Here is a 25,427-nt window from a genome sequence, read left to right as displayed (position 1 = left end):
AGCAGACACCACAGGCTACTTCCCTGATCACACACAGCCCTAACCGCCCTCTGGACCACTAATTTTTTCCAGGTCTGCCAACTCCAAGTGACTCAGCAAAGGTACTGCAATGACAGACAACCACAAGCCACATGGCCTGCCCTTCGCATCAGATAAGCTCGGCACCGATCGGAAAATGACACCAATGTGGAAACACTTCTTTCCCTTAAATGTAAAGGGATGAGAAAGAAGTCATGAGAAAGAGGGCGCTGATCATGCATCAGGCACTTGGAGAGATGCCTCGCCTTTATTTCAACGCCACGCCAACCGACAAGGTCGGTATTAGCATGGTGCCCTCTTTCTGCAGGAGGAAACTGATGATGCAAAGTGGCCGGAGGGGAGAAAGTTCGCTCCAGGCTGGAATTTTACTCTATAGAAGCAGGCTGGAAATTGCTACCAGAATAAAAATCAAACTCAGCCGCTGGGGAGCCCTCTCCACTGCTTAGGAACGGTGTCAGCCTGGGCGTTATCAATGGTATTCAGCAAGGATGAAGAGCCTTGGAAAGGGTACAAAAACATTCTATGTCTCAGCTGTCCCCCGTCCCTCTCAAATTCACCATCAGTAGCCACCTGTGATTCCGGATGCCCCATCCCTCAACGCCGGCTGGGCTTAGCCTGGACTCATCTAGAATGGGGCAGGCCAAGTCTCTCAGTCCCCCCCGAGAGGTGGATGGATCTAACCCACCAGCAAACATCAAGACAAGTATCTTATTCAATCAGCAAATTAAAATTTTTTGCTGATGGGGGCACCTGGGTGGCTCAGTGGGTTAAAGCCTCGGCCTTCGGCTCAGGTCATGATCTCAGGGTCCTGGGATCGAGCCCCGCATCGGGCTCTCTGCTCAGCAGGGAGCCTGCTTCCCCTCTCTCTCTGCCTGCCTCTCTGCCTACTTGTGATCTCTCTCTGTCAAATAAATAAATAAAATCTAAAAAAAAAATTTTTTTGCTGATGGCCCAAGACCACCTCACCTGCCCTAGGGATATCCAGAGTTAAAAAATACATCACACACACACACACACACACACACACACACAGATACTTATATAATATATTCATATTAGATCCACAATGTATTTATTTTTGTTTCTTTTTAAGATTTTACTTATTTGCCAGAGAAAGAGGCGGTAGGGGGGAACGCACACACACAAGCAGGGGGAGCAGCAGGCAGAAGGAAAACCAGGCTCGCCGCTGAACAAGGAGCCCAATGCGGGACTCGATCTTAGGACCCTGGGATCATGACCTAAGCCAAAGGCAGATTCTTAAACGACTGAGTCACCCAGGAGTCCCTCACAAGACGTGTTTTTTTTTTTAAGATTTTATTTATTCATTTGACACAGAGAGATCACAAGTAGGCAGAGAGGCAGGCAGAGAGAGAGAGAGGAGGAAGCAGGCTCCCCGCGGAGCAGAGAACCCGATGCGGGACTCGATCCCAGGACCCTGAGATCATGACCTGAGCCGAAGGCAGCGGCTTAACCCACTGAGCCACCCAGGCGCCCACAAGACGTGTTTTTAAAGGTCTATTTTATTACTTCATTCATTCTCTGATACCCATCCACTGAACCTGGACAAGTATGTTCGGGTTTATCTGCACTTTTAACTGTTTCTTACCAACCCTCCCAGGACACTACTGAGCTGATTAAGACAGTGAAAGTGAATTATTTCCAAACAGCACCTATCACTCAGAGGGGCCCTAAGCTGGTAGGCAACTAGGGACAGATGCTCTAGGACTCTAGACTCTTCATGGCTATGAGGACTAAGGTCAGAAACAGGCACAGATAACAATTCAAAAGTGCCCCGCTTTGGAAAGTTCGGCGGTCCTGTGTTCCAAAGAAAGGAGAGAAGTGAAGTGGACCAGGTTACCCCAGGCCCATGGCTGGGGTTCCCCATTCAGCAAAGCACAAGCCATCTTTGTCTACTCTGTGAAATGAATGAGCAAGCCAGGCCCTAGAATGAAATGAATGATGGTAACTTGCTTCTGTTCTCATAAGACAACATGTCCATCCAGCTCCATTTACAAAGGACAGTCTCCTGCTAAAGAGGATGTCCTTCACAGTAAGATGTGGCCAGCTATCAGGATGACCAAATGTGGCAGTTTCTGCTGCCCTCTCCTTGGAGGCACCTGCCACATTTCCAGGTTTTACATTTATTTCCATGATTTGCACTGACCGCCTGAAAGATGCTCAATAAAAACTTGCAGGCGAACAAATGAATGAATGGACAATAAATAAACTAGACTAAATCCTTCCAGAGCAGAGGCCAGCCAGAGCCTAGTGGCTGGCGCAGAGCAGCCAAAGCCTTACAGGCAGGTGGAATTCGAACGTTCCTTGCTGGGGCAGCTTGAATGTTTCATGTGTCCGACAGGGGAGGTAAAAATCCAGCCAGAGCTTTCCACCGGAGCGGCTGCTTTAACAGAGCAGAGGCCCGCTGAAAGAGTGTCTTACAGTGTCTGGTCTCTATGTTCCATTTCCTATGGATTTTCACCACCTACATCGTCAGCACACGCACATAAACCTCAGTACGGTGTCACATGGGCAGATGTATTCTTTACACAGTTTCAAACAAGGCTTGAATTAAAAGAGCCAGGAACCCCTCTTCTGGAGTCAGATTCCATCATTACTGAGTTGTACGGATGAGGGCACGGTGCAGAGTTTCGGTGTCCTTAAGGGCGGACACAGACGTTCCACCTGCCCCACAGGCTGCCAGAGAGAATGAAACAATGCACGGCCAAGCCCTGAGCACGTGCCTGGAGGCTTGGTGTGTGTCGGGAAGCATGGTAAGTGCTGGAGCAAATGCAAAGGGTCATCGCCCTCTGCGCCGCCTTCCTGGAGCCCGTGGCCTGGGAAGTCACTCTGAAAAGGATAAAGTGCGGCGCAGATTCAGATTAACAGCTGTCCATGCGGGCACCATTCTCTGCTGCTCTGACCGGAAGCTCCCGTGGCAAGGGTCAGTGTCTGTGTCCCCTCATTCCTCCGTAACCTGCCCCCCACCGCCTGCCCCCCACCACCTTGGGCTCCCAGTTCAAGAGTTCAGATCCCACATCCTGTGACAACCCAGTCCCCGGCCTTCAAGGCCTGTCTTCAGGCTGTCACCACGTTGCATGAAGAAGGCCCATGTCTCCTGCGTGTCTTTCGGCTCCTGGCTTCCGCTACAGCTGAGTGGAAAACGCCAGGAGAACAAATGCCCTGACATCCGACAGCTGCAGAGAGACAACCGGCTTCGCACCGCTGTCTCCCGAGGTCTTGGAAAACGTCAGAGCAGCAGACGCGTCTGCATTCTGAGATGCCCTCACCCGAACCACTGAAGTCCTCCTGCCAGTGGGAGGGAGTCCGCTCCCACGGTCAGCCCTCAGCGACACCCCTGTGGCCCTCCCTCTACAGAGCAAGGCGGAAGACCTCGCTTTCACAGTCCCCAAGTTCTAAGTTTTAGAACATAGATGAATTATCTTTTGGGGATGTGCCCAAGTAACTCGTTTTTAAATAAACAGGGATCACGGTGGCATCATTCATTTCCTCACTCTCTCTCTCCCCTCTCTAGGACGCAAGCTCTCCTAGGGCAGAAACTATGTCATTCACTGTAGTTTCTGGCGTCTAGAATGGCACCTGTCCCATCACAGGTGGTCAGTAAATATTTGCTGGATTAACTGGGGAGGAGGGAGGGTAGAATGGAAGGCTACATGTATTCCCCAATCCTTCTCTCCTCTCAAGAGGAACAACTGTTGCCCTGACCTGGAATGGGAAGGCCAGAATAAAGTATGGTTGCCATGGCAACCACAGCTCCAAAATTCAAAACATCCTTCAAAACTGCCACAGGTCTTCGGTGGGAAAAGTGTTAGTTACTCCTCTCTACAGACTGTACCCGGGCTCTGGGTCGACCACTGTCCAAAAATATTGCTTCCGACCTGTTCTTGCTTTCTGGAACCTCGTTTTAGGAAACATCAACCATTAGGGATGGTTTAGGAAACAACATCCACTAGGGATGCCAAGTTAAACTCCCTTAGAAGAACAGCAGTCTCTGTTCTCTGGGCATCTAGAGTCCGATGGAACATGCAGACGGCACAACAAAATAAAAACACAAAAGAAACCAACAGGCTCAAAGCAAACAAGCCCTTATATAATCATCCAGATTTACATAAATGGTATATTGGCGGGGGGGGGGGAGGATTATTCAGCTTCAAGAGGACTTCTTGCTTTGCAAAATGATTTACACTAGAATTCCATGAAAATCAAGTTTCTGTGCAGTCCTTCATTCATTTGATTATTTACTCCTTCCCCAAATACCTATTTACTGAGCTCCTACAATGTTCCATGCAAAGAGCTCAGCAGGCACTGAATAATTCAAACCCTGAATAAAATAAACTCTGCCCTCACAGCTTATGATCCAGTAAAGGATGCACTGTGACCAAATAAACACAATTGAGGAACACAGTCACAAATTAGGACACGTAATAAACACCAGAGTCTGGGGACGCCCGGGGGGCTCAGAAGTATCTGCCTTCGGGTCAGATCATGATCCCAGGGTCCTGGGGTTAAGCCCCACGTCAGGCTCCTTGCTCAGTGGGGAGCCTGCTTCCCCCTCTCCCTCTGCCCGCTGCTCCCCCTGCTTGTGCTCTCTCCTGCTCTGACAAATCAACAAAATCTAAAATAAAATTAAAATAAAATCAAGTAAAAAAACACCAGAGTCTGGAAATACTTCCTGGAGGAAAGATCCAAAGGAGAAGAAAAGAAGGGCAGGGTGGCAAGGTGGGGCGGTGTTACCAGTGGGGAATTCCGGCTGAAGGAACAGTGTCTGTGAAGACATGGAAAGAAGAGAAAGCACCCCACTCAAGGTGCGGGGGGCGGGGGTGGGGAGGGTTACTCTGGCTGGAGGCACAGGACCGGGAGCAGCAGCGAGGGTGTGAAGACCCCTCTGGTGGCAGCCCCTCCTGTGGCCCTCGCAGGAGGCAAGGAGTCGAGCGAGGAGGGCACTTGAGGAACACACACCGGAGAGATGGTGGCCTAGAGAGGTGCAACGCTGGTAGAGTTGGGAAGATGGGCTTGAAGAACACCCTCCCAGGGGAGGGAAGCCTCATGAAGCTGACTGGTTCCCATCCCCAATGCAAGGAACCAAGGGAGAGGAACTGGGCTGGAGGGAAGGAGGGCCGGTTCAAGGACACTGACACGGAGTTCTGAAGAGCATCTCCACAAAACGTCCATTAGTCACTCGTAGGTGTGAACCTAGGGCTCAGGAAAGAGAGGAGGTCTGAAGTATGGGAGCGTCATCATCATAGAGAAGTAATGAAAGCCACTCAAGTGGATGAAACAGCCCTAGGATTGTGTAGATCTAAAAGAAGGAGGTGAAGGGAAAAGGAGAGGGAGAAATAAGAAACCTGGAGTCAGAACCTTAAGCAGATGGACACCGAAGAGACAGACGGACAAGAGCAGCCCATGAATTGTAAGAGCTCACTGTCTGCACCATAGGTAGATCCCAAAAGCGACATCTCGTAATTAATCAAAGAAGTAATAAACCACTGTTCCAGCTTGAGCTAACCCAAGGAGCAAACTCAGAGGCCTCGCGGATCACCAAAAAAAGTCACTTTTACTAACTAATAATCACATTAGCATAGGTCTCCAGACTCGTCTCCTTAAACTGTCTTACAAGAAGAAGAAATGGATACTCTCTACTTGACAGAGGAGAAAGACACTGAGACCCGGAGAGATGGAGTCACCCGTGCAGGACCACACAGTGAGAAAATGAGCTCAACCCCAGACAACAGCTCCTGCTGCCTCAGATGGTCCCCTGGACTGGTGCTAGGGCCTTGGTCCTTGGAAAGACCATCCACAGACAAGGCCTGCGCGAGCTTCCTGAGTTCACTGATGAAGACAGGGCTCCATCCCGCACAGAATGGGCTCCCCACACACGGGGTGGGCTGAACGCCAAGCTGACCGCAGGGTACCTGTACTGTGGAGCCCCCTCTGCCGCTGACCAACTCCACAGCCTTAGACTTCTGTCTGTTCCAAGTTGAAATGACCCCACAAATCCCATCCACCATGAAGACTAGATTCTCCAGGAGAGATGCAGAGCTGGAACGTAGGGACTAACAGGTGGCAGCTGAGTACAGAGAAGGAAGACAACGTAATGGTGTCATTTAAGTCCTAGGACCCTCCTCCCCTCTCCCTTCCAGCTGAGTTCTTCCTCAGACCTATTTTTTTTTTTAATGCTGTAATATGATGTGCATATTCTCCAGAAAGGATCTTTTTCACGTCGCCCTCCACACCAGCTGGAAGGTCCTCAATGGAAGGACCGTTGATGTCCAGCCCTGGAGCACAAGCACCCAGCACAGCCCAGTGCGTGTCCAATAAATGTTTCAACTGTGAGAATCAGCTCTCCTGAGTTCCCCTGATTTTTCAGTCGAATGTCTCTAACTACAAACAGAAAGTGTGTCAACTCACGGAGAAGCAACCCAAGCATGGAGAAGGCATTTGAGAAAGAGGACTCTTTCAGGGTCCCCCGGAACTTTCCGAATCAGAGGGCCACTTCCTACTCTGGTCTTCCAACACAGGCGGGCCGCCAATCCCCCCAGTAAGTCCACAGGGCCCCAGGACACCCAAGAGGTCCAAGTAATGACTAGCACAAACCTAGGGCTTCCCTCAGGATCTGCAAACCAAAGCTTATGTTACTAGTAAGAAGAAGTTTCTGAAGGAATGTTCTCAAAAGATAACGACCTGTCTCTCATCCTCTTACTGAAGACGCAACTAGAGAAAATGTGTTTGAACCTTACCACAGGGGATTTCAGTCAGATCTGAGGAAGAACTTGCTCAGTAGTGGGCCTTGAAACACAGAAAGAGGTAACCAACAGAGGTGGTGCAATCCTCTTTCTGAAGTCTTTTTTTAATTTTTTTATGAGGTCTTCACCCGTCAGGAAGATGTGGTTCATCACAGACAAAGATAGAGAAAACACATGTTGTCACCCATGCTAAGGGCAAACTGTTCCCTGGAAAGGCTCCACCCTGTTCAGAGTAACCTTTATTACTGCCATTCCATCCAACCTGAGAGGCAAGCAAAAGGTCAGGAAGAGCTCCAGAGTGTAATGGCCCAGCCAAAAGGCAAACCCTTGCCAGATCAACGCAGATGGCTTTGTGGAGTCAGACTGGCCTGAACACATAAGCTTGGTTATGGGAACCACAAGGACGAGGCTAAGTGGCATCTCCGATGAGCGGGCTCGTCCCCCATTTGGAGAAGTATCTCATCCTGATGGCTCCTCCAAAAACAGTGCCGCAGAAATTCTTTTTTTCCCCCCTTATTTCACAGACTCACCTGTCCTCAACCTAGGGACAGATCTCCTGCCCTACCTTCAACAGAGACAAGGTAACAGAAGAGCCGATAACTCAAAATGTCTATCACTTAAAAAGGAAACGTGAAAGATGGATGGCTCAGTCGGTTGGGCGTCTGCCTTTGGGTCATGTCACAGTCTCGGGTTCCTGGAATCGAGCCCCGCGTCGGGCTCCCAGTTCATCGGGAAAGCCTGCTTCTCCCTCTCCCCCTGCTTGTGTGCTCTCTGCATGTCAAATAAATGAGTAAATAATATTTTTAAAATAAATAAGAAATAAACAGGAAACCTGAATGAGAAAACATAGTAGGTGATAATACACCAAAGATGCTGCCAGTGGCATCGTGAAATGATGAGCTCTGTCTTCTTTTCCCCCTACTACCCCAAATTTTACGGTGACTAGCTATTTTATTACACACACAATAGCCACTGGTTTTTAGGGCGCAAAAGCTTGTTAAGAAGCTGGAAGATCCTTGCCGAGCCTCAAAAAGATGTCACTAAACCAATGGTCCACTATGTTTTTCTTCATTTTCCTAATCGTTGAGTCAAATCAGCAGGGTTACCATACCCTCCTTCCCCCCACTGGGCCTCCAAGGCAAATTCTTTTTCCATAGTTGTGGAAGAAGGGGGAAAAACCCCCAAGTGGGTTGGTTGGGGTTTTTTAAATTTTTTTTTTTTTTAATTTCCCTCACGCAGCCCCCTCACTTCCTGACTAAATTTGCCAACCAAAAAGCAGCAAGACTAAAACCCTCTGTGGTCAGACCAAGGAGGTACGAGGCAGCAGGTGGGGAAGAGGCATGACGACAGCATTGTACTGACACGGGGAGACCTCACGAAGCCTCAGGAAGCTCCAGAGAACACACAGTTAGAAACTGGCCCAGACTTTAGGTCAGAGGCCTGAGTTCTGGGCCATAACCCAGATCTGCCACCGAGACGTGCCTGTGGCCTTATTTCTTTATCTCATCAACAAATCAGAGTTGAACAACCAGAATCTCAACACGAGTGTGTATGAAGGAGGCAGAACCAAGGGCTTCATACCGTCAGACCCAAAACGACGTATGGGGGGCTCCAGTGGGAGAAGCCCAGATTTCCTTACTCCTCTCCTCCTCCACCCACTGATCTTAGCTGAGCCACAGCCCACCGCTGGCTGATGATTCTGAACTATATTATTTGAATTGAAAATCCAGACACACAGTGTCTGGGAAACAGAGGAGAAGATTTGACACCAGGACTATTTTTAGAAGGTGGCACGTGGCTGCTCAGAGTTGCAGGGGGCAGGGGGGAGGAGGGGGGTGGCCAGGGCGGGAACCAGCCACCACCTGACATCTCTTTATCACAGCTGCAAACATCTCTGTCCTACGCACACTTGATTTCCAGTTTTGCCTCCTGGATGGAAGCTTTGCCATCTCCTCTGAGAGTAGGAAGACGGCTCAGGGGCCGAAGTCCCAGGACAAGAGCTGGCAGACCGCCCTCCCCACCCCCAGGAGATGTGTAAAAGCTGTATCTTCCTTCATCTTCCTTCACACCAGACACGACAGCCCTTTGGTCCATCACCACACCGATGTGGGCTGCGGAGGCAAGAACCCAAGAGGGCAAAAGCTCCAGAAAGAGCCCTCGGGCTGCAGAAAGCTCTTGTACACACCGCAGCCCAGCAACCATCCCCGGGCTCTCAGGCCAGCTTGGTTCGGTGTCTGAACACTTGCTCCGGCTCCGGGGCCCAGTGGCTCGTGCACGGAGGTCAGGCAGGAAATTCCCCACGGGCAGCTTAGCCATTCAGACGCCTTAATGGAAAATAGCGTTACCCTAGAAGCAATTACCAGTGACCAGCCTAGCAACTGGTGGATGGAGAGGATCCAGGAGAAATTAACCACACAGGGCAGAATCGTCACCTGCTAATCTGCCCCGGGATCATGCCGGGTTCCTGCCTGACACGGAATGGGCGGCCCCTGAGCACATAACCACCACGGAAACTCTTAAAATACCAACACCCACAGAGGAGCCTGGCCAGTGCATATCAGCCCTTGGGACTCCATCTCGACCTCCACAGTTTGCACAAATTGTTAGAATCTGGAAACCACATCTCCAGCCAAAGGCTGCCTGCTTCTCACGGAGCAGTCTGCCCAGGCAGATCAGCATGTGTCACCCTGCCCATGGCAGTGATCGACCCCAAGCCCTATAGCTCGCTCCCCGGAGCCCTTCCCATCCTGCTGACCTCACTCCTACCTTCTCTCACACCCTTCCCCTCCACGTGTATGCTTTCTCAAACATGCATGAGAGCCAACGATTTCCAGAGCCCGGAGCGATGGTACAGTGTCCCGGTGGAGGGCTCAGGCTCTGCAACGGTTCAAATCTCCCCCTTGCTTCTGTGGGACCAGGAGCGAGTTAATCTCTAACTTCTGTTTCTCAGCCCTAAAACCCGCCTGGGGGTGTTTCTTGGGAGGATTAAATGGGATTGTGTATTGAAGGCAAGAAACTTGGCGCATAGTGAGATGCTGTCCCCACCCTTAAGGATTTAGGGGTCCGGTCCGGTAAAGGCTTTCTCTAGTTTCACCTTACGCAGCACCAGTTACTTACTTAATCTGTGGACAGATCAGAGGTCTCCTCTGCATTTGTTTTTGTTGTTTTGTGTTAAGAAAGAATGACAGTTTTCTCAAGCACCCGGGGGCTCGGTAGGTAAGCGGTTAAGCGTCTGCCTTTGGCTCAGGTGACAATCCCGGGGTCCTGGAATCGAGTTCCGCATCAGGCTCCTTGCTCATGGGCTGTCTGCTTCCCCCTCTCCCTCTGCCACTCCAACTGCTTCTGAGCTCTCTCTCTCTCTCTCTCAAATAAATAAAATCTTTAAAAAGGAAAAAAAAAAAAAGAAAGAATGACATTTCTCTCTCCCAGCCTCCCTGTGCCTCTCATACACCGCAGGGTGTGCACAGAAGTGATGCACGGGGAGTCTGGAGGCACAGCTCACCCTGCTTCCTTGGAAATGGAGCTGAATCCGGAAATGAGACTCTCTCCGAAGGCTGAAGAATCAAGATAAATGCACCACTGATACCATAACCTGCCAACCCGCTGGCACCCCGAGCTGGAGAGCCTGGCCCAACCAGGCTGGCAGAATCAGTGAAAGGCCTGAGGTCAGATGTGGGTCGCAGAGCAGAAACCCCGAGACTCCAAACCGATAGGACTCTAAGCAGCTTGAGAATATCACACAGACGAGGGGACAGAACCGCCGGGGGTCATGGTGGTGCAAGTAACGACAATACCAGGGATTCCTGGGGGGTAGAGAAGCAGAGACGTGCTATGTCCCCTGGAAAGACAGCCTACAGGGAGCCATCCATACCTGCTCACTGGGCCCGTCAGCTTTCCCCTCTCCCTCCAAGGAACGAGGACAGGATGCCATCCCGCCAGACATGGTGCCGTCCAATTTCTGACTCTTCACCAGATTCCGGCAGGTCAGAGAGTTTTGAACAATCACCATAACCAGTTATGGCCAAGGAATTTAGGGAGACGTGCAGGTACTAATTCCAAAAGCTGACCCATCAACTTCAGACTCTGTTTTTTAGGGAACTCAGAGGGCAACATGGCCAGCAGAAAAAAGAAAAGTGCCATCTTACGTTAAATGATGGTTAAGACACCAATTCCCAGACCAAGCGCTGGAAGAACAGTGGAAAGCTCGAGAATCAGCTGCCTCAAATACCACTCTGCACCTCTCTCCCAGGTTCTAGAATTTATAGCGGCTCCCCAGTGAGCTGAGTCCCCTCTGTATACAGAGCACACTGTCTTGGGGATCTCAATGCACCTTTGTTGACTGATAAAGTGAAGTTCCAACTCTTCAACGGAAATCAAGTCAGTCAGCCCATCCGCTCACCTCCCTATATTCCACATCCCTCATTGAGGCGACTCGTGGTCATCCATTCCCGTCTTCAAGCCAATCTCCCCAGACTGCTTCTACCACCAAGAACCTGGTCTCCGTTCCAAACCCTGCTTTCAGGGCGCCTGGGTGGCTCCGTCGGTTGAATGGCCAACCCCTGATTTCGGCTCAGGTTATGGTCTCAGGGTCCTGGGACTGAGCCCTGCCTCGGGCTCCTCTGTGCTCAGTGGGAAGTCTACATGGGATTCTCTGTCTCTGTCTCCCTCTGCCCAACTCCATGCTCTCTCTCTCTCTCTCTCTCTCTCAAATGAATACATAAACCTTTAAAACAAAACAAAGCAAACCCTCCGCTCTCCACAGTAAGTAGATGTGTGGCTGCCTCAGGCTGGAGAATAGGGATAGGAACACTGAGGGTGATATATATAAAGGGCACGGGTTTCCTTCTGGGGTCAGACGGCGCTCTAAAATGGACTGTGCTGAGGGTTGTGCATATTGGGAATATGCTAAAAACCACTGAGCTGTAGACTTTAAAAATAAGGGAATGGTACGGTACATAAATTATATCTCAATAAAGCTGTCACGGGGGAAAAAAACTCAGCTCTGAACCCATCTCCTCCAGGAAATTCTCCCTGACTTATGAATAAAGATCATTCCCTTCCGAACAGTAGAGAAAAAAAAGAACCTTTTTTTCTCTCCTTTTTAATTTATTCTCCAACAAACATGTATTGATCACCATAAAAGCCCAAGTACAGTGCTAGACATTGAGGAAACGAAGATGAACCAGACCAAACTGGGCCGGGGTTACTGCACTACTGTACCCAAAGGTCCTGGGCTCCCCAAACCACACTGACTTTACCATCTTCTCCACTTCTTTTTCCCTAAGGTTAAAGAAGGGGGGAAAAAGGCAGGGGCAGGGTGTCTCCCAATCCTCTTCCTGTGTTTAACTTGTGCAGTTAAAACCCACAGCCCCTTGCCTTCTGCTGCATCAGACTTCAGGGCAGCCTGCAAGGTGCTCTTCTGGCCCAAGGAGAGGTAGATTCTGGAGGGGGAATGGGAAGAGGATGTCATGCTGGGCCTGGTATACTAATCCCCGCTGGCTGAACCAGGCCAGAGCAGAGCAATTTTCCAATCCTGGAACGGATGAGGGGTCCGGGGGTGCTGCTCCGGGACACTTGAGTGTGGAAGCTTATACCCTCAAGCAAATCCAAGCCACACAAAACACTCACAGAATAATCCACAAAACACTCACAGACAATAATCCTTCACCGTGACGCGGCATTTTCACATGTGGAAAACGTTTTCACGCGTATGACTCCCGAGACGCGTCCCCCCTGCCACGGATGGAGAAGGGGAGACGCACAGAGCGGTGAATGAAGTGGGGTATCCGAGGTCCCACAGAACTGAAATTTAAACTGAAATCTCCCGAAGATGCCTGGGTGGCTCAGTTAGTTAAAGTTTTGCCTTCAGTTCAGGTCATGATCCCAGGGTCCTGGGACTGAGTTCTGCGTCAGGCTCCCTGCTCAGCACAGAGCCTGCTTCTCCCTCTCCCAGACCACCTCTCCCACTCATGCTCTTTCTCAAATAAATAGATAAAATCTTTAAAAATAAAAAAATTAAAAAAAAAAACAAACAAACAACAACCTGAGATCTTCTGGCTTCCAGTCCAATATTCTTTCTGCCCTCAAACACCAACTCCTTTTCTCCGGGAATCTTGCTGAGCATCTATCTACAAGCTTCTACTCATTCAATTGCTTCTTTTCTCTCCAAGAAGGCTTCCATTTTTAAGACCTACATATGACGGTGTTTTGTGTTCACCAAGATCCACAGAGATGCCAACACGAGGCAGTGTACAGTGGTTAAGAGTAGAGATCCGAGTCCGACCGATTTGGGTTCGAATCCAGAGTTTGCCTTTATTCTACACATGCACTCATGTTCTTTTAATCCGGCAAGCCATTACTTACAAGACCTGCCTTCATCTACACCTAAAAGGTGAAAATAATTCCTGCTTTTAGGAATACTGAAGATTCCACAGCACCCTGAGACAACTCTCTTAGACAACTCTAAAACCAAGAAAGCCTTCTTTAATTCCAACCAAATCCACTTCCATCCTCACCCTAGCCAGCAATGCAAACCTCTTTCTCCCATATTTTGTCCTCAACAGGTGTGGCAAATCCCAAAATCAAAACGGGGTCTCTCGCACCCGAAGGGAAAGCTGACAAACCGTGATGAACTATTTTCATTCAAGATTAGCTCCTGGTTGGCTCAGTTGGTAGAGCGGGGTTGCGACTTCAAGCCCCCACATTGGGCATAGAGATTACTTTAAAAAAAAAAAAAAAAAGAAAGAGAAAGAAGGGGAAGAAGGAAAAAAAGGAGAAGAAGAAAATGGAAGAGGAGAAGAAAAAAAATTAAAAAAAGATTAGCTCCCTCCAAGCTTGGCCTCCTCCCCTCTACTCTGTGGAAAGGACGGCATGATGAGGTACCAGACAGAAAGAATTGTTATCCTCAGGTCCACAAAAAGCTCTACAAGGATAACCACTTTCAGTCACCAGAAAAGAGATCCTAGAAAGCTTGACATAACCCCACTGATTCCTCAGTGTCCCTCAGAGACACAAGGCTCATCCTACTTCTTTCTTCTTCTAATGTTTTTTATTATTATTACTATTATTTTATTTTTTGTAATCTCTGCACCCAACATGGTGCTCAAACCCATGACCTGAATCGATCAAGAGTGGCAGACTCTTCCAGCTGAGCCAGCCTGGTGCCACCACCCAGCTTTTTTTTGCCTTTGTCCATGTTGTTCTCCTTTCCTGATCTCATGTCCCTGACCTCACACTTTTCCTGCTGTTTTTCTACCACCCATCTGTGTTTGCCACAGTTTGAGACTTCCCCTTCCAGAAATCATTATGTCTTCCAATGGTTCTTCCTCCTCCACAGGAGTGAAACTCACAAGTCTTAATCTTTTTTTTTTTTTTAAGATTTTATTTATTTATTTGACAGAGAGATCACAAGTAGGCAGAGAGGCAGGCAGAGAGAGAGGAGGAAGCAGGCTTCCCGCCAAGCAGAGAGCCCGATGTGGGGCTCGATCCCAGGACCCTGGGATCATGACCTGAGCCGAAGGCAGAGGCTTTAACCCACTGAGCCACCCAGGTGCCCCTCACACGTCTTAATCTTAATTGCTTATACAAGTCTCTGCCCACTCTCCTTCTCAAAGCTGGCATTCCCTTTTCTCCCTTCCATCTCTCCTTCCAGGATCCCATCAACATCAGCTGGTACCAGACCACGTTCAGGAGAACATTCAATAAATACTTGTTGAATTGAAGTGACTGAAATTGAACAGGCTGGGAGAAGGATTCCTGGGGAAGGTGACCAATCCTTCAGCTCCCCCACAGGAGACAACCCTAGAGACAGGACCCTAGAGTCTGGAAGTAAATGGGCAGAGTCCATGCTACAAAGAGCCAGTGAGGATCCCTCACCGCCCCCCAAACCAGGCGGTGGGCTTGCCTCCAACACACTCCTAGCCAAGGTCCAACCCAGCTGCCCTATGGTTTTCTACACGGATAGGACAAACCGAACTTCTCCCACTACTCTGATGCCACATTATCCCAGGCAGAAAAGTAGGAGGCACAAACCAGAGTAGCACAGAAGCAGCTCTAGAGGTGGGAAGACTGTAGCAGAAAATGAAAACTCCAGCACACCATCTACACGTGTGGGCCAGGACAGGCAAGCTGGTGTGGCCAAAATACATCATAAAAATTGAAATGGGAGTTCAGCAATAGGAGTCTAAGGGGAGGCGCCCCTAACCTCTCGCACCTTCTGTTACCTCCACGTCTTAAACAGCAATAACAGTAGTACCTAACACAGAGTTTTCGCGATGCAGTGTGCTCACCGTGATGACCTGCACGTGATAAGGGCTCAATAGATATTAGTTGCCATGGATTTACCATTCACTTTGCTATGAGGATGGAACGAGATGGAATGCGGCGGGAATCCCCCCACCTCCCAGGTGTGTGACACAGGAGGAAGTCGCAGGCTCCAGGCTCTGGCTTGGGGCGACACGCGTGGAAGCCGCAGTACTCCCGGCCCTCAAGCGGGGAGCAGCGGTGCCCGAAGCCCACTCTGGCCAGCCCCCCCTCCCCGCTTTCCTCCGCGAGGTGTCGGCCAGGACGCCCCCCGGGGAGGGCAGGGGAGGGAAAGGGGAAGCAGGCAGGGGGGCGGCGCGGGGACGTACCTGCTTTCACTGCACTCCTTTCGCTCCCTCACCCTGAGCCACTTGCGGAGGAGGAAGCGCTTTCGGCGCGGAGATGCGCTGGGTGTGGAGCAGTTGGACCAGGGGGTGTCCTCGTCGCTGGAGGGCGTGATCTCGATGGACGGCAGCTGCAGAAACTCCTTGCCCGGGGCCAGGACGCCGGGCAGGTCCCGGGTCAGCCCGGCCTCCAGGCTCTGCTCCTGCACGTTCTTCATGCGGCGCATCTTGAAGCGCCGGCGGCGGAGCGTGGGGGTCGACGAGCTGGACCAGAGCGGGCTGCCCTCGGGCGCGCCCTGGGGCTCGGGCACCTGCAGGGCGGGCGGCTGCAGGTTCTCCAGCATGTTGGCCGCCGGCATGGGGGCCCGTGGTGGCCGCGCTCCCTCGGCGCCCTCCGCCAGCCGCCTCGCTCCCCACCCCTGGCCGCGGCGCGCTCGGCCCGCTCTCGTTGGGAAACGCTCCCCGCTCGAGCCGCGCGGAGAGGGCAAGTTCGTCTCCCGGAGCGCCGCGAGGCAGGCGCGCGCCGCCGCCGGGGCCGAACTTTCCGGCGGTGCGCGCTCCCCCAGGCTGTCGGCGCCGGCCCGCCCCGTCCGCCGCCCGCCGCCACCCGGCCGCCCTCCTGGGGCTCCCGCGGCGCGCCCGCTTGTTTTTCTTCCGCGCTCTCCCCGGCCTGCTTGCGTCTTCGCCTTAGCGGGACTCGGCGGCGCGGGGCCCCAGGGGGCGGCTCGGCAAACTCTCAGCGGCTGGCGATCGGCCGACCAGGCTGGGGAGCCGGCGTGGCGCTGTAGGCAGGCGGAGAGCAGGAGGGAGATGGGGAGAGAAAGAGAGAGAGAGAGGAAGCGAGACACTGGATGAAAACAAGAAAAGGAGGAGGGGGGAGCTAAGAGGGAGGGGAGGTCATTTCTGTCCAGAAGGGGCATGCACAGGCAGCGACAGCTAGGGTAACTGTAGGCAAAATCCCTTGGGGAGGGACTCTACCTCCGAGTAAAGGCTGCTCCAATCAGCCTAATGAAACAGGATCACAAACCAAACTTTCTCAAAGCAGCGATTGGCCAGGCAGCTCTCATTAGTCTAATGCCCAGCTTTTTCTTCGGGGGCAAGCAGGGGAGGGGGAAAGGAGAACGGAGCAATCAGGAATTCAGACCTCATTCCCCAAGGCCACCCAAGACAGGGTTGGGGGAAAACTAGGGGGCTTTTCAGCAGGATGTTTTCTAAGAAAAGTGCTTTCTTTAAATTATGTGGGACTGCGGGTAGGGGCACGGGAAGGCTGGGCATAGTCAAGAGGGTGACAGCAAGGTTCTGGGAGGCTGCTTCCAAAATGACAAGTTGAGAAGACAGAACAGTTCTCCTGTGGAATCACCTGAGGTCAGCGGACAGGACATACCAAGCAACGACAGACAATAGGACCCGAGAGACACAGGACACACAGGACCAGTAAGGAAAAAGGACTGATCCCTCTCCATCTTGAGCGACACAGTCAATACCACAGCCCCATCCCAAAGCACAAAATGAAGGTACTGGAGGGTTGAGCCCCCAGAAGGCAAAGCATCCAGCAAAGCCTTTCTGGGAGTTACGTTCCTGGGGGACGATTCAATTCTGCTTCTACCTGCAAGGGGTATGGACTGGGTCCCCCGAAAATATTCTAGATCGTGGAACCTAGAAAGTGGAGCAGCCCTGGCCACTGCTCCAGGTATGCTGACCCACTGCCTCCCTAGACCCACGTACCTATAGCCCTAAGAGCCTGGCCGGAGACCTGATCCACTTCAGTGAGGCATCTGCCATCAGGACTGAGCATAAACCAGCGAAGCTTGTAGGGCAGAGAGGCTGTAAGGTCCATTTTCCTCCCTTCCAGCCCAGCACAAATGCCTCTCCACTATTTGCTTCCCCACAAAGTAAGGACAATTGGTTTCAAACAGACCAGGAGGAGCACAGAAGAATGCACCGTTAAATCCACAATTCAACTCACCTTTTCTTTGCTGCCCCTCTCTAGGGTCCAATTCCCAGTTAAGAGCTGATGCCCCAGCTTCCCTACCAGGATGAAGGACACAGTGTCCCGAAGCTGCAAGAACTCACAGGAAGAAAATCCGTCCCTACAGGTCAGCAAAACGTCAAGCATGACAACTGGCCATGGGTCCATCACGCCCCAGAATAACCCATGGAGGGGAGTTCAAGGTATCAATGTCCAAGAGGCCAGGCAACTGAGGGAAGTCAGTTTTTCAATGGGACAGAGCTACTGTGGCCAAAAGGCCAAGGCCAGGCCCACCTGTAAATGACCGTCCAGATCATCAGCTGGTCTTATTTCTGACTCTACACATCCGGCCATTGGATCCCTCAAAGGTGGTTTTGGTATCACTCTATTTTAACTCCCGGACATGACACAGAAAGGAGAATCCCTTTCAGGTGTCAGACCTGGCAAGGAGCAGAACAGTTCTTCCGGCCCCAAGAATGCGGAGGGCCCGGGACAGGCAACTCCAAACTTCAGGATACGGAGTAAAGTCAAGGCACCAGAGTTGCTCATTGCCTTGGACTTCCCCCAAGGATGCTCACTGCCTTGGACTTCCTCCAAGGACAAGGGCTTTGCAGGGGATCGGATAACTTCCCACTGCAAGGAACCTGCCTGTTGAGGGGCCTGCTGAAGTAGGTGAGGATTCACCACACAGGGCCAACCCATTTGATGGGTACTGGGGGGAAAGAGAGATTCAGAGGGTAGCAGGCGCCTTGAAGTTGATCACCAGCACTCTGAATTTCAAAGGATGCATCTTAAAAGGAATAAAAGTCACCAAGCTCCCTCTTCCAACACACTGAAGCCGCTTTTCCCACCCACAATAAGATTCTGGACCTAAAATCAAAAATCCTAGGAGATTTAATTTAAGCCTTGGGCACCGCAGTAGTTGAGAACAATCATTTACATTTTACCTGGCCTGAGGGAAAACCTCTTCCAAACGAAATCTGAAATGGTTTCACTTGGCTGAAAAGCAGATATCCAGAGGACATCAAGGCCCCCAGCATTGTCCTTGCTTACTTCCACGGCAGCCCCTTCTCCCCTCTTTCCTTCAAGCCGTTTTCCACTAAACGCTGTTCAGAACACATTATGCCATCCTCCCGCAGCTGTTTCTGTTTTATTATTATTATTATTATTATTATTATTACCATGGCACCATTGAGTGAGATGATAAAGGGGGACTGCTTGAGAAAGGAAAGCCCCTTCGACGGCGAGCCATCATTACTAATGAGACAACAAGCCTGTTGAGGGAAGAACCAAGCCTCTCCTCCCTTAGATTCTCTTCAGTATCCTGCGTGTTTTTGTTGTACAGTAACCTTTTTTTTTTTAAGATTTTATTTATTTATTTGACAGACAGAGATTACAAGTAGGCAGAGAGGCAGGCAGAGAGAGAGAGAGGAGGAAGCAGGCTCCCTGCTGAGCAGAGAGCCTGATGTGGGCTCGATCCCAGGACCCTGGGATCACGACCTGAGCCAAAGGCAGAGGCTTTAACCCACTGAGCCACCCAGGGGCCCCTGTTGTACAGTAACCTTTACACTTTTGTAAAGGACTTTCACACATAACATTTTATCTTCCCAGTGACCCAGGAGTGAGGTAGAACTTTATCCAAGGTCATAGATTAAAAAAAAAAAAAAGTCAAAGGCAAAACCAGAACTTGAACCCAGGTCTTCTGCGGCCCGTTGGAGGCCCCCAGAATCTCACCAGGTGTATCAGCTCAGGAAAACAGCGGGTCCCTGGAAGCACCCGAATTCTACCAGCCCTCACCTGGGCTGGGGATATCACGAAGCTATATGCAGCTATTCGATCCCATTAGTCATTTTACAAGTGGGAAAAAAAGAAGCAGGAAATCTTAAAAAAAAAAAAAAAAGAAAAGAAAAAAAGCAATTTCCCAACGCAGCTGGTGACAGGGGTTCAGGACTAGTTTCCACTGAGTACTTCAGAATCTCAGTCCCTGCATTCCTCTCTCCGCTTCCCCCTCCCCACCTCAGTCCCCCATCTGGCCCCAGCAGACCCTGTGTTCCCTGGGGAGCTGACCTCACCTCTGGCCTCCCAGACAGGTGGAAAGCTGGAACAACCTGGCCTCCCTTCCCCCACACGCAGCCAGGCCTCTGACTTTAAATGAAAGGAGCTCGTATTACCAAGCAACTGTTGTTTATGCTCAGCTGTTCAGGCTCCCTTTTCCTGCAGACACAAGACACCCAGCACCTGTCTATTACTTCTGCAGACCCACTAACTACAGTCTGGTTTGCAGCCAGACTTTGGGAGGGAGCCTAACTGAACGATACGGGAATGTACCATGAAGCTACATTTCTCCTGGGGGCACATCCAAGTGAGTGTGAGCTACAAGGGGCAGGTCCCCCACGACCACCCATCCCACCTGCCCCAGGGTCGCCAAGGATAGGCAACTCCCAAGAGCCAAGGCAGGACTGCCCCATCCAACACAGCTGCCACACACGCCAGAAAGTCCTCGCCCTCCGGCTTGGGATGTGCGGTCTGTCTCCTGCACAACATGAGAACAAGCAAACCCCAGGGCTCGCCCACGCAGAAAGGGAAACAAGCAGCAGGCCTCCAAGGAGTGGACCTCGTTACTACAGGAGAAGCTGGAAATCTGACAGAAGTGTGAAGGGTGCTGCCGCACAGGGTTATTACCTGTCTTCAAATACAAAGTGAAGGGTGACAGACCTTACTCTCTAGCTCTCCTTCTGCGGCTGAGCAAGAGGAGGGGGGTGTAGGGGATTCAGGTTGGATGATAAGCATCTTCTGAGGCTAAATCCAGTTAGGGACTGGGATGTACGACCCAGGATGGATAGCCTGGCTTTCTCTGAACATCTCAGGTAACTGGAGTTCAGCGGGAGACAGCAGCAGGAAAGTGATGACATCTTAAAGGCCCAGTCCCCACCCCATCGCCAGGGGTCTGTGAGACCCCAGATTCTCTCTCTTTTTTTTTTAAAAAGCATAAAACAAAATCCATCTGAACAGATGCACATCTGACCCCAGGCATCTTGATGACTGGATACTAAACACCTTCCTGAAACCTACAAACCGCTTTTGTATCTTGCATGGTGAAACAGAAAATCGGGGAGTAATCAGTAGGGTGGGAATGGGACCAGGAGCCGGGAGTGGGCAGACAGGAGCAAGAGAAAGAACTGGAAAGAACAGGCGTCAACCCCTCCTGGTATCTCAGTTCTGTTCCTTTTACTAATCCCTACCTCATTTCCCCGTGAAGGCACGAGCTACTGAAGTAGTCAGAGGAAACCGCACGGGATCTGCGTGGTCAGGGGAGGGCAGAGCCTGCTGGCTGAACGAACAGTCTCACTAAAACCACAGTTGGCCAGCCACTTCGTGCAGCATCTCCTGAGGAAAGGAAGAAAATGCCACAAGACTTGTATGGAGTCTAGTTGCCGAGGACAGAGCGCTGGCGAGGCCTCTCAGCCACGGGGAACGCACACAGCGCTTCCGCTAGCCTTTGGCAGGGGCCAGGGTGAACAATGACATCACCTCGGGAGAAGGACTGTCACCAGATAAGCCTCCCTGGTTTAACTGCTTATCAAAAGGCTTAGGAGTCAAAGAAGAATATTTTGCACAACAACATTTGGCTGCCCCGTGTTCTTGACACCAGGATACCAAGGCAAAGACATCATCTCTTGTCCTCTAAGCCTTACAAGGACAGTCTGTGTGCAAACCAAGGCCGGAAGAAACTTCCTGACGTCAACCTGTCTCCTTGCTGTCCTTGCAGGTGGTATGATCTGGGGATTCCACTACTTTCCTTGGAGGCACCAAAAACTATTGGCAATATAACGTAGTGATTAAGTGCACAGGCCCAAGGTGTGCGATCTCAGCTTTAGACCCCATTTCGGCACTGACTTGCTCTTTGATTCGGGGGTAAGTTACTTAGTTTCTCCGTCTCGGCTTCCTCACCTGCAAAATCAAGGTAATAGCATCTCCCTCCTGGGTTGTGAGCACCAGAACAGTCTAGGACACCCAGAACAGTGCTTGGCCCACGGAAGCGGTCTATAAATGTTAGTCTTTGTTATGCTGAATTAAGTCCCCTTACCCATGTGAGGAAGCATGTTGACTTTCGACTCAGTTTAAATACTTGTTTAGTACTTGTTAGGCTAGAGCACTATGTGAGGTCCCTTACTTAGTGCCAGGAATACAGAAAGACAAATAAGACATGGCTTGTGCAGAGCAAGGCCAAGTTAACTTCGTGCAAAATCTAAGTGCAAACAAGGTAGGAGTGGGAGGATTGATAAATTCTAACTAGAGGGAAAGAGTTGGTCCAGGCAGGCTCTGTGGAGGTATTGGTACTTGAGGCGAAGTATGAATTCCAACAGGAAAGAAGAATAGGACGTTCTGGGATAAAGAAACAGTTGTAGTGGGGGCACCTGGGTGGCTCAGTGGATTAAAGCCTCTGCCTTCAGCTCAGGTCATGATCCCTGGGATCGCGCCCTGCGTCGGGCTCTCTGCTCAGCAGGGAGCCTGCTTCCTCCTCTCTCCTCTCTCTCTGCCTGTCTCTCTGCCCACTTGTGATCTCTGTCTGTCAAATAAATAAATAAAATCTTAAAGAAAGAAAGAAAGAAACAGTTGTAGTGAAGGCACTGAGGAATCAAAACTCATGAAGGGTTTTTGATGATAGGGAGAGATAAGTCAGGGCATATGGTAGGACATAGAGGAGATGAGGACAAATAAGAACCAGGTTGGTAAGTGTTCAATGTGTAGATTTTATTCTTTAAATAAAGAAATGCTCTTCAAGGTTTTTTTTTTTGTGAGGGGAGTGCTAGTATCTACTGTATTTGAGGCACATCCATTCTAGTGACTAGGACAGACATACTGGAGGAACAAAATATGGTTACACAGAGGCCATCGGGAGATTACGGTCAACATTCTACATTTTCAGAATATCAACTATAGGCTCAGCAAATCATTCAGGTAAAAGATGGGGGAAAATCGGAAATAGGACAGGAAAAAAATGCGGAATAAGAAGAGGAGCAAGGAAAGGAAGAGCCCTATGAAGATCTATTCAGAGACACAGATGGGAAGAAAACCAAGAATGAGGGATGATTCGGAAGCCCGGAAAGGAGCCAATGTTTACTGAATGCCTACTGTGAACCAGGCACTGGGCTACGTGTTTACGCACAAAATCCCATTTAACCGCCCCAGCCACCCTGAGAAACAGATATCAAAACACTAGTTTTAGGATAATGAGAGACTTTATTATTTTAAAGATTTTATTTTTTTGAGAGAGAAACAGTGAGAGAGCGCATGAGAGGGGAGAAGTTCAGAGGGAGAAGCTGACTCCCCGTGGAGCAGGGAGCCGGATTCAAGACTTGATCCTGGGACTCTGGCATCATGACCTGAGCCAAAGGCAGTTGCTCAACCAACTGAGCCACCAAGGCACCCAGGATGATGAGAGGTTGTAAAAGGTGACTTGCCCACGTTCACACAGCTAGCAAGGGGAAGATGGGCACATATTTCACTAGGTTCTCTTTACTTTAAAACTCACGCTTTTTCAATTACATCACATTTGAGAAAGATAAATGATGCCAAATGCCATAATGAAGTCAGGCAGGAGGTAGATGGAGATGATTCCATTAGATTTTGTAATTGGGTCACTGAAGACCTCCAAGAGAACTGCAGTGGAGGGACAAGAGAGGAAAGGCTACGGTCAGAAGTTCAAGAGCAAGCGGTGAAGGAATCCAGGCTGCAAGGTTATACTACGTCTTGCAGGAATTAGGCAGTTTAAAGAGTGAGTGACATCTGTTTTTTGTTTGTTTGTTTGTTTTTAAGATTTTATTTACTCATTTGTCAGAGAGAGGGAGCTCAGCAGGGGGAGAAGCAGGATCCCCACTGAGCGGGGAGCCCGACGAGGGACTCCATCCCAACACCCTGGGATCATGACCTGAGCCAAAGGCAGACGCATAACCAGCTGAGCCACCCAGATATCCCTCTATATTTTTTAATGACTTTTTAATTTTTTTTTATTTTATTTTTTGAGAGAGCAAGGTCAAGAAGAGAGAGGGGCAGAGTGAGAGAGGAGAGAGAAACTCAAGCACTCCATGCTGACTGTGGAGCCCGATGCAAGGCTCGATCTCACACCCTGAGATCACAACCTGAGCCAAAATCAAGAGTCGGACACTTGTCTGACTGAGTCACCTAGGTGCCCTGAAATCTATTCATTTTTAAATAGTCATTGAGCATCTATTGTTTTAAACACTCCTCTAGGACCTACAGCTGGGCTGTGAAAAGCAGTGCGTGTGTTTGTGAGAGGGAGAGAGGTGGGGTGGGGGACACTAGGGCATTGGGATAGCAAGTTTTTTTCCTTTTAATTTGTATTTGTGTTTTCTTGTTGGTAGATGTTATGTTTAGAGGAACAAAACGTGACCATGATTATGCCATTTAAAACGGAGTTCTGCCTGTATCTGCGAAGAAAATTGAAGCTTGGTTGTGTACCTGGTAATCTAGCAAATCAATCAAAAAGTATTTAATATGCTGAAACTCTAAGCATACCATAATATTAGGTACGGTGAAAGGATTCTTTAAAGTTTCTGCGAAACTATTCATTTATTCCTAAAATAATTTTGAATGCCTATCAAAGATGACCCTGGCCTCTGTTGCTTCGAACCTTGGAAGGGGAGGGGAGAACAGAAAACCAATCCAAGAACTACAATTTGGTAAGAAAACACTTGAGTGGAGGCATGTGTCTAATGCTGTGTGAGCCCAGAGGAGAGAGATTTGATCCAGAAAGATCTTCATGGAGGAGACAGTGCCTACCCAAGGTTGAAGGTCAGCAGAGGACTTTCCCACATAGAGGAAGGAAGTATGCTTCCAGACAGATGGGCCACACATGCAAAGGCACTGAAGTATAAAAGAGAGTATGGTATATATATCTTTTAAAATTTATTTATTTATTTATCTATTCGTGTGTGTGTGTGTGTGAGAGAGAGAGAGAGAGAGAAAGAGAGAGAGAGAGACTGAGAATGACAAGCAGACCGTGCTGAGAGTGAGTCCAGTAGGACTCGATCCCATGACCCAGAGACCAGGACCTGAGCCGAAATCAACTGTGGGACGTATAAGCAACCGAGCTACCCAGGCACCCCGAGAGCACAGTATATTCTTGAAATTACAAAAAAACAAAACAAAACAAAAAAACAGTTTGGGTCCTAATGTTCACTTGGGTGAGGGATGAGAGCAAGAGAGTGTATCTTCTATAAATCTTCCTTCATTCACCCATTCCAACATGTTTATTGAGCACACAATGTTCTAGGTGCTGGAAAACAAGGGTGCATGAAAGGAAGTCTGTGCCCTGAAGGAGCTTATGTCCTGGGGATCACAAAATTCTGGAATGATGGAACGGAGACTTCCAAGAACTAATTCATCCCTGTATCTCCACTGTTTATTCTGATCTAGATATTTGGAAAAGCACAAGGAGGTTACAGATTTTTACTAAAATTGTAGATCAGAAAGGCAAAGCTACACAGATAATAAATGGCTTTGCAAACAGAGACCCAGACTCAGAAGAGCTAGAAGCTTAACTCGCTCAAAAAGAAGGGTTCCAAGGCTCTAGGAAATGGTGCCTTTCTAGTGCTAAAGCCACCACAGAAGGCTTTTATTTCTAACAGGAACTCTGGCCATTCCACCTGCTCTAAATCAGAAAATACCCCCTTTTACAGACCAGCAAACCAAGATCCAGAGAGCTAGGAATGTTTGAGCCTTGTGCTCCGCATGGCTTCCAGGGTTGAACGAAACTGTGAGAACTAATTACCTTGAGATATGAATGCCGAAATTGTAAAAATTGCTCAGCTCTGATGGGAAACAACAGCGTTTGCCAAGCATTGGGAGGATGCTAGCCTTTACATAGCATTTCACACAAAAAGTTAGAATCGTTTTGTTATGACTCAGAAAAGGAGCTGCAGAAGGCTGGGCTCACTGGAGGGTTTTCAGTGGCAGCCCCTGTAATCTGGTTTTGGACAACCATTCCCA

At 49.8% G+C, this 25,427-nt stretch overlaps 1 protein-coding gene across 18 annotated transcripts in view; it reads right to left on the bottom strand.

The window, feature by feature from the left end:
* Positions 1 to 25,427, bottom strand: part of GRAMD1B (GRAM domain containing 1B) — a 243,565-nt gene that overhangs the window by 155,253 nt on the left and 62,885 nt on the right. For 4 of the 18 annotated variants that reach the window (XM_032357901.1, XM_032357902.1, XM_032357899.1 and 1 more), the window contains exon 1: positions 15,431 to 18,830. The exons of 1 other annotated variant lie outside the window; for it this stretch is intronic. In XM_032357901.1, the coding sequence (XP_032213792.1) occupies positions 15,431 to 16,365 (935 nt within the window). In that variant the 5' untranslated portion in view covers positions 16,366 to 18,830. 13 more of the 18 variants (XM_032357881.1, XM_032357883.1, XM_032357884.1 and 10 more) reach the window with 10 other exon arrangements.

The sequence above is a fragment of the Mustela erminea genome, chromosome 9, assembly GCF_009829155.1.
Source record: "Mustela erminea isolate mMusErm1 chromosome 9, mMusErm1.Pri, whole genome shotgun sequence".
Taxonomy (NCBI): domain Eukaryota; kingdom Metazoa; phylum Chordata; class Mammalia; order Carnivora; family Mustelidae; genus Mustela; species Mustela erminea.
The sequence above is the reverse complement of the archived record's forward strand: the minus strand, read 5'-3'. Positions and strand labels throughout refer to the sequence as shown.